The sequence below is a fragment of the Bombus vancouverensis genome, chromosome 15, assembly GCF_051014615.1.
Source record: "Bombus vancouverensis nearcticus chromosome 15, iyBomVanc1_principal, whole genome shotgun sequence".
Classification (NCBI taxonomy): domain Eukaryota; kingdom Metazoa; phylum Arthropoda; class Insecta; order Hymenoptera; family Apidae; genus Bombus; species Bombus vancouverensis.
In genome coordinates, this window is record NC_134925.1 from 1813023 (window position 1) to 1826011 (window position 12989).

Below are 12989 nucleotides of genomic sequence, written 5' to 3' on the forward strand. Positions count from 1 at the left end.
CGTGTTACAATCAACAAGGATGTAATATTAAATGGAAAAATAAATTGAAATAAATTGAAGTCGTGTGTAAATGCACTGCTGGATCATTTTATATCGATATCATGACACGTAATATTTAAACAAATTTTTTAGAAATAGCTTCTATGACTCTAAATGAGTACATTAACCCTTTGTTTTAGGGGAAAGACTATACTTCGAAAACTGCTATTACCTCTCTTAGAATTCAAGATTACGTATTACGCGCACGTAGTTAATTACCGGGGTCTTCACGGTCGAAATTGAATTAACGCGCAGAAGGGCACGCACGGAACGCGAATTCAGGTTTCAATGCCATGAGCTAGCTCACGTCACAGGCAATAACGTGTAGCATAGCGCGCAGGTGGTTTTTACTTTAAAAGCGCGCCTCGTGTTCTTCCAGCGAGCAACTTTGACAATGCTAATCCTGTCGAGAGATAATGGGTGCACCAATCCCACGTACTGACCGCAATTCTAGGTTCAAGTACGCAAACATTTACGAAGCGCAGCCGTGCGTTTCTTCAGCCTTTTTGTTGGTAGCTGATAGGTCTTTACGCTCATTATCTCTCTCCCAAGTCAAAGAAGATACTGTATGTTTTACGAATGCTTACAGTGACACACGAAAATATTCGAATGCTCGTAAGAACCTTTTATAAATATAATATACAGGGCCAGGCCAGGTAATATGTAAAAGCGGAATAACATTTTTTCATTTTCGGCTTAGTCTTCGAGAAAATCGAGTTTGGAAATGTATCGAGTATACTTGAACATGGCTAATTCCGGACTGGTACGTCTAAATGATCGCTTTTACTTGTTATTCAGCCGGATCTTGTATATTATGCGTGATATAGAAAAAGATCTTCAATTATTTCTGATGTAATGAAACTTCTTTTATTTCATCACTTTTTTACTACTGCATGTTTACTTCTTCATTTGTTAATCGTGGAAGTTGTATGGCATAAGATGATAAAACACGTTTATTTGCAAAGCAAATGGAGGGTAATTTAATGCAACAAGAGGAGATCCCGAGATTAATTGACATCTTAAGGTTCCTAATTTAAATACAATAACAAAGTACACATGTGATTTGACGTCGAGAAGAAAGATTGAAATAATTGTCGAATTGAATAATATATAATGCTATCTACGCTTCTCGAGTAATGCAATAAGTGTGATTTGATACGTCAAGGAAACATACGAGCGATTAAGTAAGAGAAACTCCTCTAGAGTGGAATTGCATAAGCAATTTGGCGAAGAAAGTAAATCTGTAAGATATTTCCTCACATCCACGTTACGTTTCGGTACACTTTCACTAAATCTATATCTAAACTTAATTCATCATGTTCACATTTTCTAACATACGCAGGGATGCAAAACTTTGTCCATCTTCCGCGCAAACTGACAATTCCATTGTAGCTATATAACACAAAACGGCGATTGTCAGCGTTATTACAAGGTAACCGATGAAACGTGGGAAAACAGTGATACGTGTTACCGGTATTACGCGAGCACGCTCAAGAATTATTCAAAATGCAACGCTACGACGATGGCAAGGTCGATCGGCTAAATGATTGAATTCTTTTCATCGATCGGTCCGTCAGACTCCTGGGTGAAGGTTAACGACGCGTTTCGCGAGAAAAGACAAGCGAAAAATAGCAAATCAGGTGTAAAAATCGTCGCAAAGAATCTAAAACGTGACATCGATACGCTTATTGCATTGGAGACAAATTGGACTATTTTCATAGGTGAGAAGCTAATCCTAAAAAAGAAGTTATTTCATCGATTCATCAATCTTGTTACATAAAGTCCCGTTCATAGGTATTAGAATATGTCCTGGTTTCAAACAAGACGATTGAGATCTATATATTATAGTAAGTGAATATATTATTCAGATATATTTTCAAACGATAAATAATAATTTATGAAGTTGGTCTCGCTTTTTATAAGTACCCTATAAAAGAAAGTGTATGTATAAAAATTCATTGAATCGTAATACGAGGTTGACGTAAAATTTAACGATTCAATTCTCGTTGATGTCTCGTTAATGAAAAATATCGAAAGATATCTCTGTTCTTTTATTTTACCTTATTCCACCTTTGGAATCGTAGAGTGAATTTTATAAATAAAGAAGATCGTTACACGACGTCGACTTTTTTTGTGTCAACTTCGTTACGAAGAGCATCAACAGCGTGAACCGGAAATGGAGGACACGCGACACATCTTCGCAATTCTGTATTACGCAGTCATTAACGTGATTGCGTATTGTCGTTCACACATAGACATGTACTGGAAATTCCTGCCCGACCTATGACGATTAGGCAACGTCAAATGTTATAAATATACGATTGAAAAAGCCTAAATGACCCAAATAATAGAAATTTTTATTTCTTGTGTAAATATAAAAGATATAATGTTCATTAAGAGCTATTACAATTACCAGTTCAAATTTAACTAGTATCAAAAAATTAAAACTGAATCTTTCGGCGCAATTTACTCAATTCACCATTTTGTTTTATGCATCCTCTTCCCTGAACAAATTTTTCAATCACATTAACAGGTTTCAATGAATTTTAACACACATTTAGAAAAATGAAATTACAATGTAAGTCATGAATAGCACCATAATTATTGTTATCGTTGATCTAAGGCCGATGATACGAAGATAGTACATGCAATTAGAGTAATTATTTATCGTCGATAGAATCGACAAGAGAGGAAGCAGCGTCATTTACGATTTCTGCGCGAAATCGTGAATGTGAAACATTGCATAAGAAACTGACTCACAAAGCGATTTTAATAAAAAATAAAAAAGCGGGAGACGCAAGAAGTCGCTGAAATTTCATTGAAAACTCTTGAATCAACTACTGCCCCCTTTTCTTATCGTGTCATTGTTTGCACGTTGCTTAAAAAAATCATTGTCGCCGAAGACTGAAACAGCTGTGTTTTTTCAATTCAATTCAATGTAGGTTTACATCAGGCAGTCTATTTATAATACATTCTATAGAACTTCTTCCTGTCCATATATCTTTCTTTCTTCATTCGAGATTGTTTTCGATGTAGGTTGTACAACTTCTGACGTACAAATCACAACAGAATAGCGTGTTTCTGAATGTGGATTATTCAAGCCATCTGCCACAAGGATACCGATTCCTTGACTTTTGATTACGCGGTAATTAGAAATTCTTCCGTTGATGATATGGAAACAATTTTCCCGGAGCAAATGTGCGTGTGTGCAATTATTTCATTACCGTATGCATAACAAATGAATCGCTACCAAGAACACGAACATAATACTAAAAATATAAGAATGATCAAATTATTATAATTATACGCTTATAATCAATTTATTTGCATTACGATATCCATTAATTTGATTCACTATGAAATAATCGTACGACAATTGGTGTCGTCACTTTTTCCCGCGCATGGAACTAAATGCGTAACTATAGCGCCATTGTGAGCGTGAAGGACGCTGGTGGAATAATTTTCGTCCTGTGATCGTTCCAGAATTAACGAGGCCATAACTCGTAAGCTTGGTATTGCAACAGGAAACGAGAGTACGCCTCGCAGAATCTTGAATCTAGTGGTTTTACGTTATTGTTTGCACGCTTGTACTTTTGAAAATCCCTAGAATTTAGAGCCATGACAGTTCTCTAATATTCCACGAAAAATCACCGGCTACCATCAGAAAATAACTTTGTCAAATTTGGAGAAACTGTAAAATATGTGTTCCTTCGTTTATCGATCACAGTTTGGGTATTATTCGTTACATGAGATCATGCTGTTGCACAAAGAAGTTTGATTTGGAGCTGCACGTGACACCGGAGAAGGAAAATTATTGAATTAAAGATTATTAAAAAATTAAATTAAATTAAAAGAAACTTAAAAGAGGTAAATTATTAAATTTAGTATTCTTACAATTAAAATAATGAAAAATATAACAAGTTTCTATTATTAATGTAACGAATATTATAGAGAGTGTTCGGCTACAGATGTCAGAAAATTTAAGGAGTGATTCTTGAAGCCAAAATAAGACGAGAATCAAAAATAAAAAAATTGCATTTGCGGCTTTGTTTTTTAGATATTGGCAATTAAAAATCGGCCACAATATTCCTGCATGCGAGTAAATCTCTTTACATGAACGAAAAGAAGTCAGCCTAATTAGTGGACCACACAGTAATCCTCAAATCGAACGACACATAGGTGGCAGCTTACTTCGTACAAGTCGTAAAGAAGAAGATGATATTCGGAGACGTAAACCACCCCGCTTTATGTTTTGCAAAAGAAATGGTAGATTGAACATTAAACCTGCTTACTCATGGAAATCCATAAGAGTATATCGGAAACCACCTTATGAAATTTCCGAGTAGGGAGGATTAATGTTTCCTCTAACCTTTAACCTCTATAATTCATAAATAAAAAAGCGTGTTGTTAATGTTCATAAAAGACTTACACAGGCATCGTGATTGTCCCGACCGTAGGTGTCCACAGCAAAATCACACACGCACTGCGATTGTCCCTGCCGCGAATGTCCACAAAAATCGGTTTTCTTGTAAAGACAGCCTGTCGTCGTTGCAGGCCAATGTGCTAGATTCACGGCTGGATTACCAGTGGATCACTGAGATGCATCATCGGTGGTGCCATCGACCGTGATTTGTGTAAATTTCGAATGGCGAAACAGGAATCGAGTGACGGTCAATTCTCGGGCTTTCCACTGAACCTTACGGTTATTTCGTGCATGGAGATACGTCGCGTAGGTTTGTTAGTTCTTTCGAGGGATCGCGATCTCGTTCGTTCCGGGCGTGCCCCGATTTTTCTTTCATTGTCTGATTGTTCGAGTTTCTTGCTTTCCCATTAAGCTTGCACGTGAAGCTTCTTGCGGTCACGTTAGGGTTTATAACTTTTCGATATCTTCAAAAGTTTAGTGTCGCTAAAATAGAATGCTAAACAGTTTAGTACAGCCACTCATATGTCCCTTTTGCAAGACACGAAATTGTATATACAGCGTCAGCAGCTTCATTTTCTTTCTCGCGGTCCGAGTTAGACAGACGTGTCTTTGATACTGAACGCTGCCAGTAAGTATACGAATTATTGTACGATGTTTGTAAAGATCGATGTAATCATTGTGTAGATATATGTAAATATTGCGTAATGTGTGCTTAGTTTGAAATTTGGAAAGGTTTGTGTAGCGCTACGTAGAAGGCGAATGTTTTTGTAGATGTATACATTTATTTTGTTTACAATCGTTCAACTGCGTACCTGCCACCGGTTCGTGGGTCCCCCCTTCCCCCACCACTTTGGTAGTTGTTCTGCGAAACTAAGGCGTCATTTAGTCGTCTCTTCTCGTATCGATAACGTGGATCGTATTGCGTCAGGTTTGCAACGCATTTTAACCTATTGGTGGGGTCGCTTCCTCATTACTATTCATTATTATACCTTTTACTATCGTATACATCTCGTTATTATTATCGTTTAATTAATACACATTTATTTAACAATTCATTGAACATTAAGATAATGAAATTAAGCGATTTTCTGAAATCTTTTGTTTTAATTTTTCTTCGGTCGTCTATTTATTAAATGTTACTGTTACCGTAGCTTTTATCGTAAGCTTTCGTAATAAAATTTGAGTTTGATTGTGTTTTCATTTAATTATTTTATACATTTGTTTTAACTTGTAGTTATTTTTTTGTGCAGGTTACTGATCGATGGCAGGGATAATATAGAAGTAACTGGAATATTAATATATGGACGCAATGACGATTAATGATCAATCCGATGAATTTTCATGGAAATTTGGTAATGTTTAATTTATTTTGACTACATAAGATAGTTGTGTATGAACAATTCTATTCTTGTTATTCGAGCATGGGTAACATTTGATATACAATTTATATTTACTTTAAAATATATTTGATACATATTTCATAATAGATAATTTCGTAATTATTTGGAATACTAAGACGAAAGTAAATAAGATTAAATAAACCATTGTTCTTGATCGAATATACCAAATCATTCTCGTTTCAAACGAATTTCTAACAAATTATTTTACTTTTTTAATGTGATTTGAGATATAGAATTCTTGATAATTTAACGATAGCTTCGTATAGACGCTTTTGAAACATAGAAATCTTAATAAAAATAGTTTTAACTTATTTCGATAGGCATGGTAACATTCACATATCGAATTCAAATTATTTTGCTATATTATGTGAATTTGATACAGTTAACGTCATATACTTGCAAATTCGTAGCTTATATCTTTTTAACAGAGGTGGCGCGCTAGTAGGCTCAAAAGCTTCAAAGCAAGGTTTCGCGCGCGTTTCTGTAGTATTCTTTAAGTATATCTAGTTGTGAATTTTTGGATTCTTGCAAATATTTTGAAATATTTATAACACGCGATTATAGTGTATTAGTGGAGTGTATATTTCATATTCTAGTAACGAACATTCACAGTATAATTCTTGCAAACGATTGCACTGCATTCACGGTATTCGTAAACATTTGTTCGATATCGAGAAATATCTCATAATTTTTAACTATTTTTCATACTTGTTTTAATCTTTTAATAATAATTTTTTTAATGTAAAGAAGATAGCAGTATTTTCTAAATAAACGTTCGATAGAGAAAAGAAGAAAAATATCGAAACGATATTTCGCTTCTTTTACACCCCCCCCCCCCAGTCCGCCATTACACAACTCTATTTTCAGAGAATATTTGGGACTGCGCGCAATGGGGTTTGTAGAGTCAGTGTTTGCTACGCAAAAGTATTTTTCAATATTTTCAAACGATAGTTTTTATTAAATTCAATCGCATAATCATACGCGAAAGTAATAAAGTTTTTGTTCGCCGGTTGTAATTTAAGCGGTCGCGGTAATGTAGTCTTTTATTTTTCTTTTTATATATATATATATTTTTGAACATTCGTTTCGATATTAGAGTCTCAAGAGGATAAAGCCTCCCCAGGAGCTCAAAAACGTAAATACTTTTACGTATTGTATTTCAATTTGTTCAATTTTCTATATTTTGTTTGAATTATTGCTAATTAGAAAATAAAAACGATTGGTAATTTAAAAAGCTATAAATGCTCTAAAAGTTCCAAGTTCGTTATTACTCATTAACGATGTTAACTGTATTTTATGTTTTGTTACAGATACACCTTCAACTTGTTCGTCTTCTTTGGGACCGATTGAACGGTGGCTCAAAAGCCAAGAATGTAAGTATCTTCACATATCGTATTTCGATTGTCTATTCTGTATATTTTGCTTTGAATACTATCGATTAAGAAGAAAATTTGGAAGGTTAGGGTCTTCTCAGGTTGTTCTTTCATTAGTCCGAGATAATGCATGTCGCGACGACGTCATCACATCTCAAGGGGACCTACATTAGATCCCTGAAGAACGCGGCGAGTTACATCACCGCCGCCTGGAACACGGAATCCTCGAGGAGGACGAGGCCAGCGCGAGGCACCGACGACGTAGACACGAGGCTGTCCGTGCTGGAAGAGGAGAACGCAGCCCTCCGCCAGGAACTGAGGAGACTGGCTGCTCGCGTCCACGAGTGCCCGCGATGCGCCGACGCGACGCCCGAATACGACCGTCCTTCACGAGAGGGCGGAAACGACAGGACACGCCTAGATGCCCTGGATAGAGTAGTCCGAGAACTAGGACCCTCCATTCTCAGGACCATAGAGGAACGATTCGAAGACACACGTTGGCAACACACCCCCGAAACACGACCGAGCAAGGACCGCTCCGTCGATCCCCGCGCTGCCCAACCGACGTCGCCCCCAAGGGAACAGGAGGATGGGGGTTGGGAACTGGCGGAAACGAAGAAGAAAAGGAGGAAAAGGAGGAAGACGAACGGGACGAAGACAACCGTCGCCGCCGAAGGAGAGGCGGCAAGAAGAGGATCGACCACGCCACCATCGACGCGGGCACGGCAGCAGCAGCCCCAGCCCGGCAGGACGACAGGCGCACCGAAACAGAGCGCCCCCGCAACGCAGAAAGGATCACTGAAGACACCCAAGCTGGCCACGCCGCCTCGCGCACCGTGAACATCCGCGGTGACCCTGACGCTGAACGAGGGAGCGAGGATGTCGTACGCCGACGTTCTGGAAGCGGCTAGAACGAGGATCCCGCTTTCGGAGCTCGGAATGGAACGCCTGGAAATGAAAAAGGCGATGACGGGGGCCATCATAATCAAAGTCCCTGGAGACAAGGACAGAGGAAAGGCGACGCTACTGGCGACGCGTCTAGCCGAGGCGCTGGACCCGACGGCGGTGAGAATCGCCACACCGACCAGGATGGCGGAGCTACGCGTGACCGGGATAGACACTGGCCTCGGCGGCAGGATGCGGCAGCGCGGAGGTACAGGTGGGCGAGATCGGCGCCACCAGAGGCGGCCTCGGGACGGCATGGATCAAGTGTCCGGCAGCAGGGGCCCGCAAGCTGGCCCAGGCAGAGAAGATAGCCCTGGGCTGGTCAACCGCCAGGATAAGGGCCATCCCGAAGCGGCCGTTGCAGTGCTTCAGGTGCCTGGAACTGGGGCACGTACGCGCCACCTGCGTACAGGTGCGGCGGGAACGGACACCGCGCCAGAGACTGTCCCGCCTCCACTCCCAAGTGCCCCCTGTGCGAGTCGCTCGGGGCGCCCGCGAAGCACAGGATGGGCGGAGAGGCATGCACTCCCCCGAAAGTCAAGAGGAAGCGACCAATCCGCCAACCAGCAGCAGCAGCAGCAGCAGCAGCCGCGAAAGGGACACCAGGAAGCGCCGCCGAACCAACAGCGGCGGACGGCCGGGGGGAGGCCATGGAGGTGACCGCATAATTCAAGCGCCTACTGCAATGCAACCTCGGTAGGTCGAGAAGAGCGCAAGATCTGCTCCTTCAGACTATCCAGGAGAACGAGGTCACCCTGGCGGCGGTGGCCGAACCACATCGCATTCTCGACTCGCCCAACTGGATCGGGGACCTGGACGGATCCGCAGGGATAACGTGGACGTCAGCCTCGGGCGTCCTGCTGGACCGTGGCAGCGGCTTCGTCGCGGTCGAGTGGCAGGCAGCAGCGGTGGTGGCGGTATACGTCTCCCCAAACATCGACCTGGCCGCGTACGGGGACTTCCTGGATCGAGTCGGCGAGTGCATCGGAAGATGCCTTCCCCGCCAAGTACTAGTTCTCGGGGACTTCAACGCCCACTCGACGCAATGGGGAAATCCCAGGACCAACTCTCGAGGAAGAATGCTCACCGATTGGGCAGCGGATCTGGGGCTCCTGCTGGCAAACAGGGGCTCGGTGAGCACCTGCGTGGCGTGGAGAGGATCCTCGGTAGTGGACATCACGTGGGCCACCCCGGAGCTGCTCAGGCGAATCCGCGACTGGAGAGTGGCCGAGGGGGTGGAAACGCTATCCGATCACCTCTACATACTGATGGAGGTGGTCCTGGGGGCCGAAGACGACGCCGGAAGACGACGACGACCGGGAGAAAACCGCTGCCGCCCGTCACCGCGATGGCGTTTCAAGGAAAGGGACAAGGAGATGCTACGGGCGGCCACGATCGTATCCGCCTGGAGCTGGGACGCCCGACGGACAACCGAGCAGGAAAGCATCGACGAGGAGGCGGAGGAGCTCCGAAGATACATGAGCGCGGCGTGCGACGCCTCGATGCCGTGCTCCGTCCCGGGGGGAAGACGCGACCAGGGAACGTACTGGTGGACTCCGGAGATCGCCGAGATGCGAGAGAACTGCGTTCGGGCCCGCAGAAGATTCCTAAGGGCCCGCCGTCGCAGGCTGACGCGCGACGAGGAAGAGATCTCCAGCTGCTACGAGGAGTACAGAGAGGCGAGACGCACTCTTCAGCGGGAGATCAAAACCGCGAAAGCTCGGTGTTGGACGGAGCTGATCGAGGAGGTCGAATCCGACCCGTGGGGACGGTCCTACAAAATAGTCACGAAGAAACTACGAACATGGGCCTCGAACATGGATCCGGCGTTGCTGGACAACGTCATCGGGACGTTGTTCCCGCCGGAGGACACGGACACGAGCCAACCAGCGCCATCCTCCCCCTCCGACGACGACGACGACCACAACAGGATGGAGCGAAGAACTGCGAGTGACCGAAGAAGAACTCTTCGAAGCAACCAGGAGGATGGCATCCCGCGACGTGGCACCCGGTCCGGACGGAATACCAGGCCGAGCGTGGGTGGAGACGATCGTCACCATGGCTCCCCGCCTGCGACACCTGTTCACCAGATGCCTAGAGGAGGGCGTCTACCCCCGGTCATGGCGGACGGCTAGACTGGTCCTCCGATTTCGTTGCTATGAAAGCTGCAATTGTCACTCAAGGATAATGACGATACAGGCAATATATGATACAATAAATAATGTTGAATTTAATTTTCTCTTTCATAACAATATTAAGTCACATTCGTTTATTTGACTTCAGATAGAGTTTAAAATATGAGTTAAAATTCATTTTTTTCGTGCAAGAATGTGTAAAGTTTTATGTGCAAGAAGAAACTTCACGTTAGGCAGATTTTTGACTCGAAGCAATAATTTTGAACGCTACTTCTGTATTTTTGAAAAAGTGCTTTGAGGAAGAGATCGCCTGAGATTATTTCTATCTTAGTAATACATTTAGATTTAATCATTTTAACAATTATTCCATTTTATCGAGTCTTGGTCTTTTTTCAATTAATGCTACTTTTTTTGTAATATTAAAATTTCAGTGATTTATTAAATTAACAAAGTAGGATTATTATAATCTGAAACTAAGTAATAAAATATAAAAGCAGAGAGTATTAGTCCGTTAAATATAAATTGGACAAACTAATCATATTTTTAGATCAGAATTTTCAGATTTAACTCTTTTTGTGCCCATTGTCAGGATCTTATTCACGTGCCCAGGTGCTACTTGAATGGGAGAAAGACATTGGGCACGATGACCATAATTAATGTAAATATTTCTCAGCGACTGACGATATGTTACTGTATCGTGCACGACGTATATTCCACATTGTGTGTGTACGTGTGTGTGGTTAGGCTGTGGAATTGCGTCGTTTTTTTCATTCGCTACAACTTAGAATATTAAAAATGTTGAGACATATATTAATTCAATGTATGTATCAATAAAATCACAATTTGTGATAATATCACGTATACGACTAAGTATAACCACTGTGTTAATATTTCTGTCAATTACAATCATAATTCCAAATCTACTTACATTTATTTTAACGATATAATTTCCTTAGACGTGTCTTATCACGTTTTGCGCAATGGTCACTAGCCTTCGTCAGTCGATTTCAGGCAAATGGTATATGTGTGAGAACCGTGGAGCGAATGTGTTGATGTGCTTATTTTACCATTTTTTAAATATAGGGCTGGGTAGGATAGGTAGTATACTGTCTGGTGTGTTCGCTAATTATAAGTAGGTAGGGCCGGACGGGTTGGCACAGTCTCTGGTCGGGTAGGCGCGTTTTCGTGTGACCAACCTGTTTTTGGAAATCTAATTTGAAAATTCGACGATGAAACTGGTACGAATAGAGCATGGTCTCGTCTCTGATTTTGTCTATTGATTTTTCGCGGACGCGGACGCGAGTAAGCTCGAAGCGGACGTTTATATTGCTCGAGCACGCACATGCTCAACAACAACGACAAGTGATCGTTGGTCAGTCTATGTGCACTTAAATCAGCTTCCTCGGTTTATATTTTTAGGTTACCATTATAAGTCTTATTTTTGTTTGTGATTATAAAGATGAGCTTAGATTTAAGTTTCAACGGGCATTGCACCCAAAGAATGAAGAGGCTATAAGCCGAAGAGGCCCGGCAAACTGTCAGCAAGAGATGAGAGCAACTACCAATGACTCCCCATCCTCTGGATCATCCACAGCATGGAAGTCATTCTTGTTACTACTTTGTCACTATGCTCGCTTTTAGTATTTGTAGTAGTAGTAATAGTATTTTTTTTCTTTGGCCGATGTATATACTGTCTCATCATCCCATTGGACAAATCGCGATATTTTTTATTAGTGTCGCGAGAGAATGATTACGGTTTGAATTAGAGTTACGATAAAATGATAATCGTGCTTGCTTTAGAGTTGCGAATTATGATATCGCGATTGTCTTTTGCAATTTTTATTATGAATTCTTAGATCTTCTTAGAGAATTATACGTATGAGAATTTATCCAGCTTTATGTTGTTTAAAATTAGATTATAAAAATGTTAGATCTTAATTAATTATATAGTATTATAAGTTGGAATATCATAATATTTGAAGTAGCTTTTTTATATAATAAATAGTAATTTCCATTGAATTCAGTTTAAGAGTTAGCGTTGCGACAATGAATGATCGCGTTTTATTAAGTAATAGAGTTGTGCTTGCAAAATGCCCAAAATCCTTCTGGTTTTGCTTAACGATTTTTTGAATTTCGCGGTCGTGGTCGCGGTCGCGAATGGGCTCGGAACGAACGTTTATTACTCGAGCACGCACGTGCGAATGGGCAACGGTCACTGCTGTTTGAGTAACGAATGGACTGACTGTCCATGTGCACTTTAAATTAATTAATTAATTAATAGTAAGTACTTTTGGTACTTAGTAAAGTATGAATAAGAATGGACTATTCTAGAACTAAATAACTTCATCCAAACTTCTATATTTTCGACTTCTTTTTTCGCGTAGAATCACATCCTTTCCGCTTGTACCACCAGTTACCAACCACCCTGTATATGATACAATTATGAATCGAGTAAGAAATAATAAGAGCTGATTGATTGCAATCGCGATTATAGTTTTGTTGATTAGTTAGTGTTAATTTATTAGGTTGCTTGCCGCAGAAAATGACAGAGGGCGTAAGAAACACTGATTTTTTCCATGTCGGTACTCCAGAATCTGTGTCACAAAACAAGTGAAGGATCGATGAGATACAGAATTTCTGTATATATCTACATATTTAGTCAATGCCTGTAGTT

At 41.3% G+C, this 12989-nt stretch overlaps 2 protein-coding genes across 13 annotated transcripts in view; one reads left to right on the forward strand and one right to left on the reverse strand.

Annotated features, from left to right (window-relative positions):
• Nucleotides 1-4604, reverse strand: part of Ance-3 (angiotensin-converting enzyme Ance-3) — a 54908-nt gene extending 50304 nt beyond the window's left edge. The window contains exon 1 of the mRNA XM_033347281.2: nt 4469-4604. The gene's annotated coding sequence lies outside the window, so the exon portion shown is untranslated. The remainder of the gene's footprint in view (nt 1-4468) is intronic.
• Nucleotides 1197-8078, forward strand: LOC143303699 (uncharacterized). Of its 12 annotated transcripts, none has more exons than XM_076625136.1 (5): nt 1197-1282; nt 1382-1760; nt 5713-5814; nt 7173-7235; nt 7353-8078. In XM_076625136.1, the coding sequence occupies exons 3-5, from the start codon at nt 5782-5784 to the stop codon at nt 8073-8075; spliced, it is 819 nt and encodes a 272-aa protein (XP_076481251.1). In that variant the 5' UTR covers nt 1197-1282; nt 1382-1760; nt 5713-5781; the 3' UTR covers nt 8076-8078. The 12 variants fall into 12 exon arrangements, with proteins under 12 accessions (XP_076481251.1, XP_076481255.1, XP_076481253.1 ...); XM_076625137.1 differs by lacking the exons at nt 1197-1282; nt 1382-1760 and adding exons at nt 3562-3906; nt 3991-4269; XM_076625139.1 differs by lacking the exons at nt 1197-1282; nt 1382-1760 and adding exons at nt 3562-3906; nt 4097-4269.
• The last annotated feature ends 4911 nt before the right edge of the window (nt 8079-12989 follow it).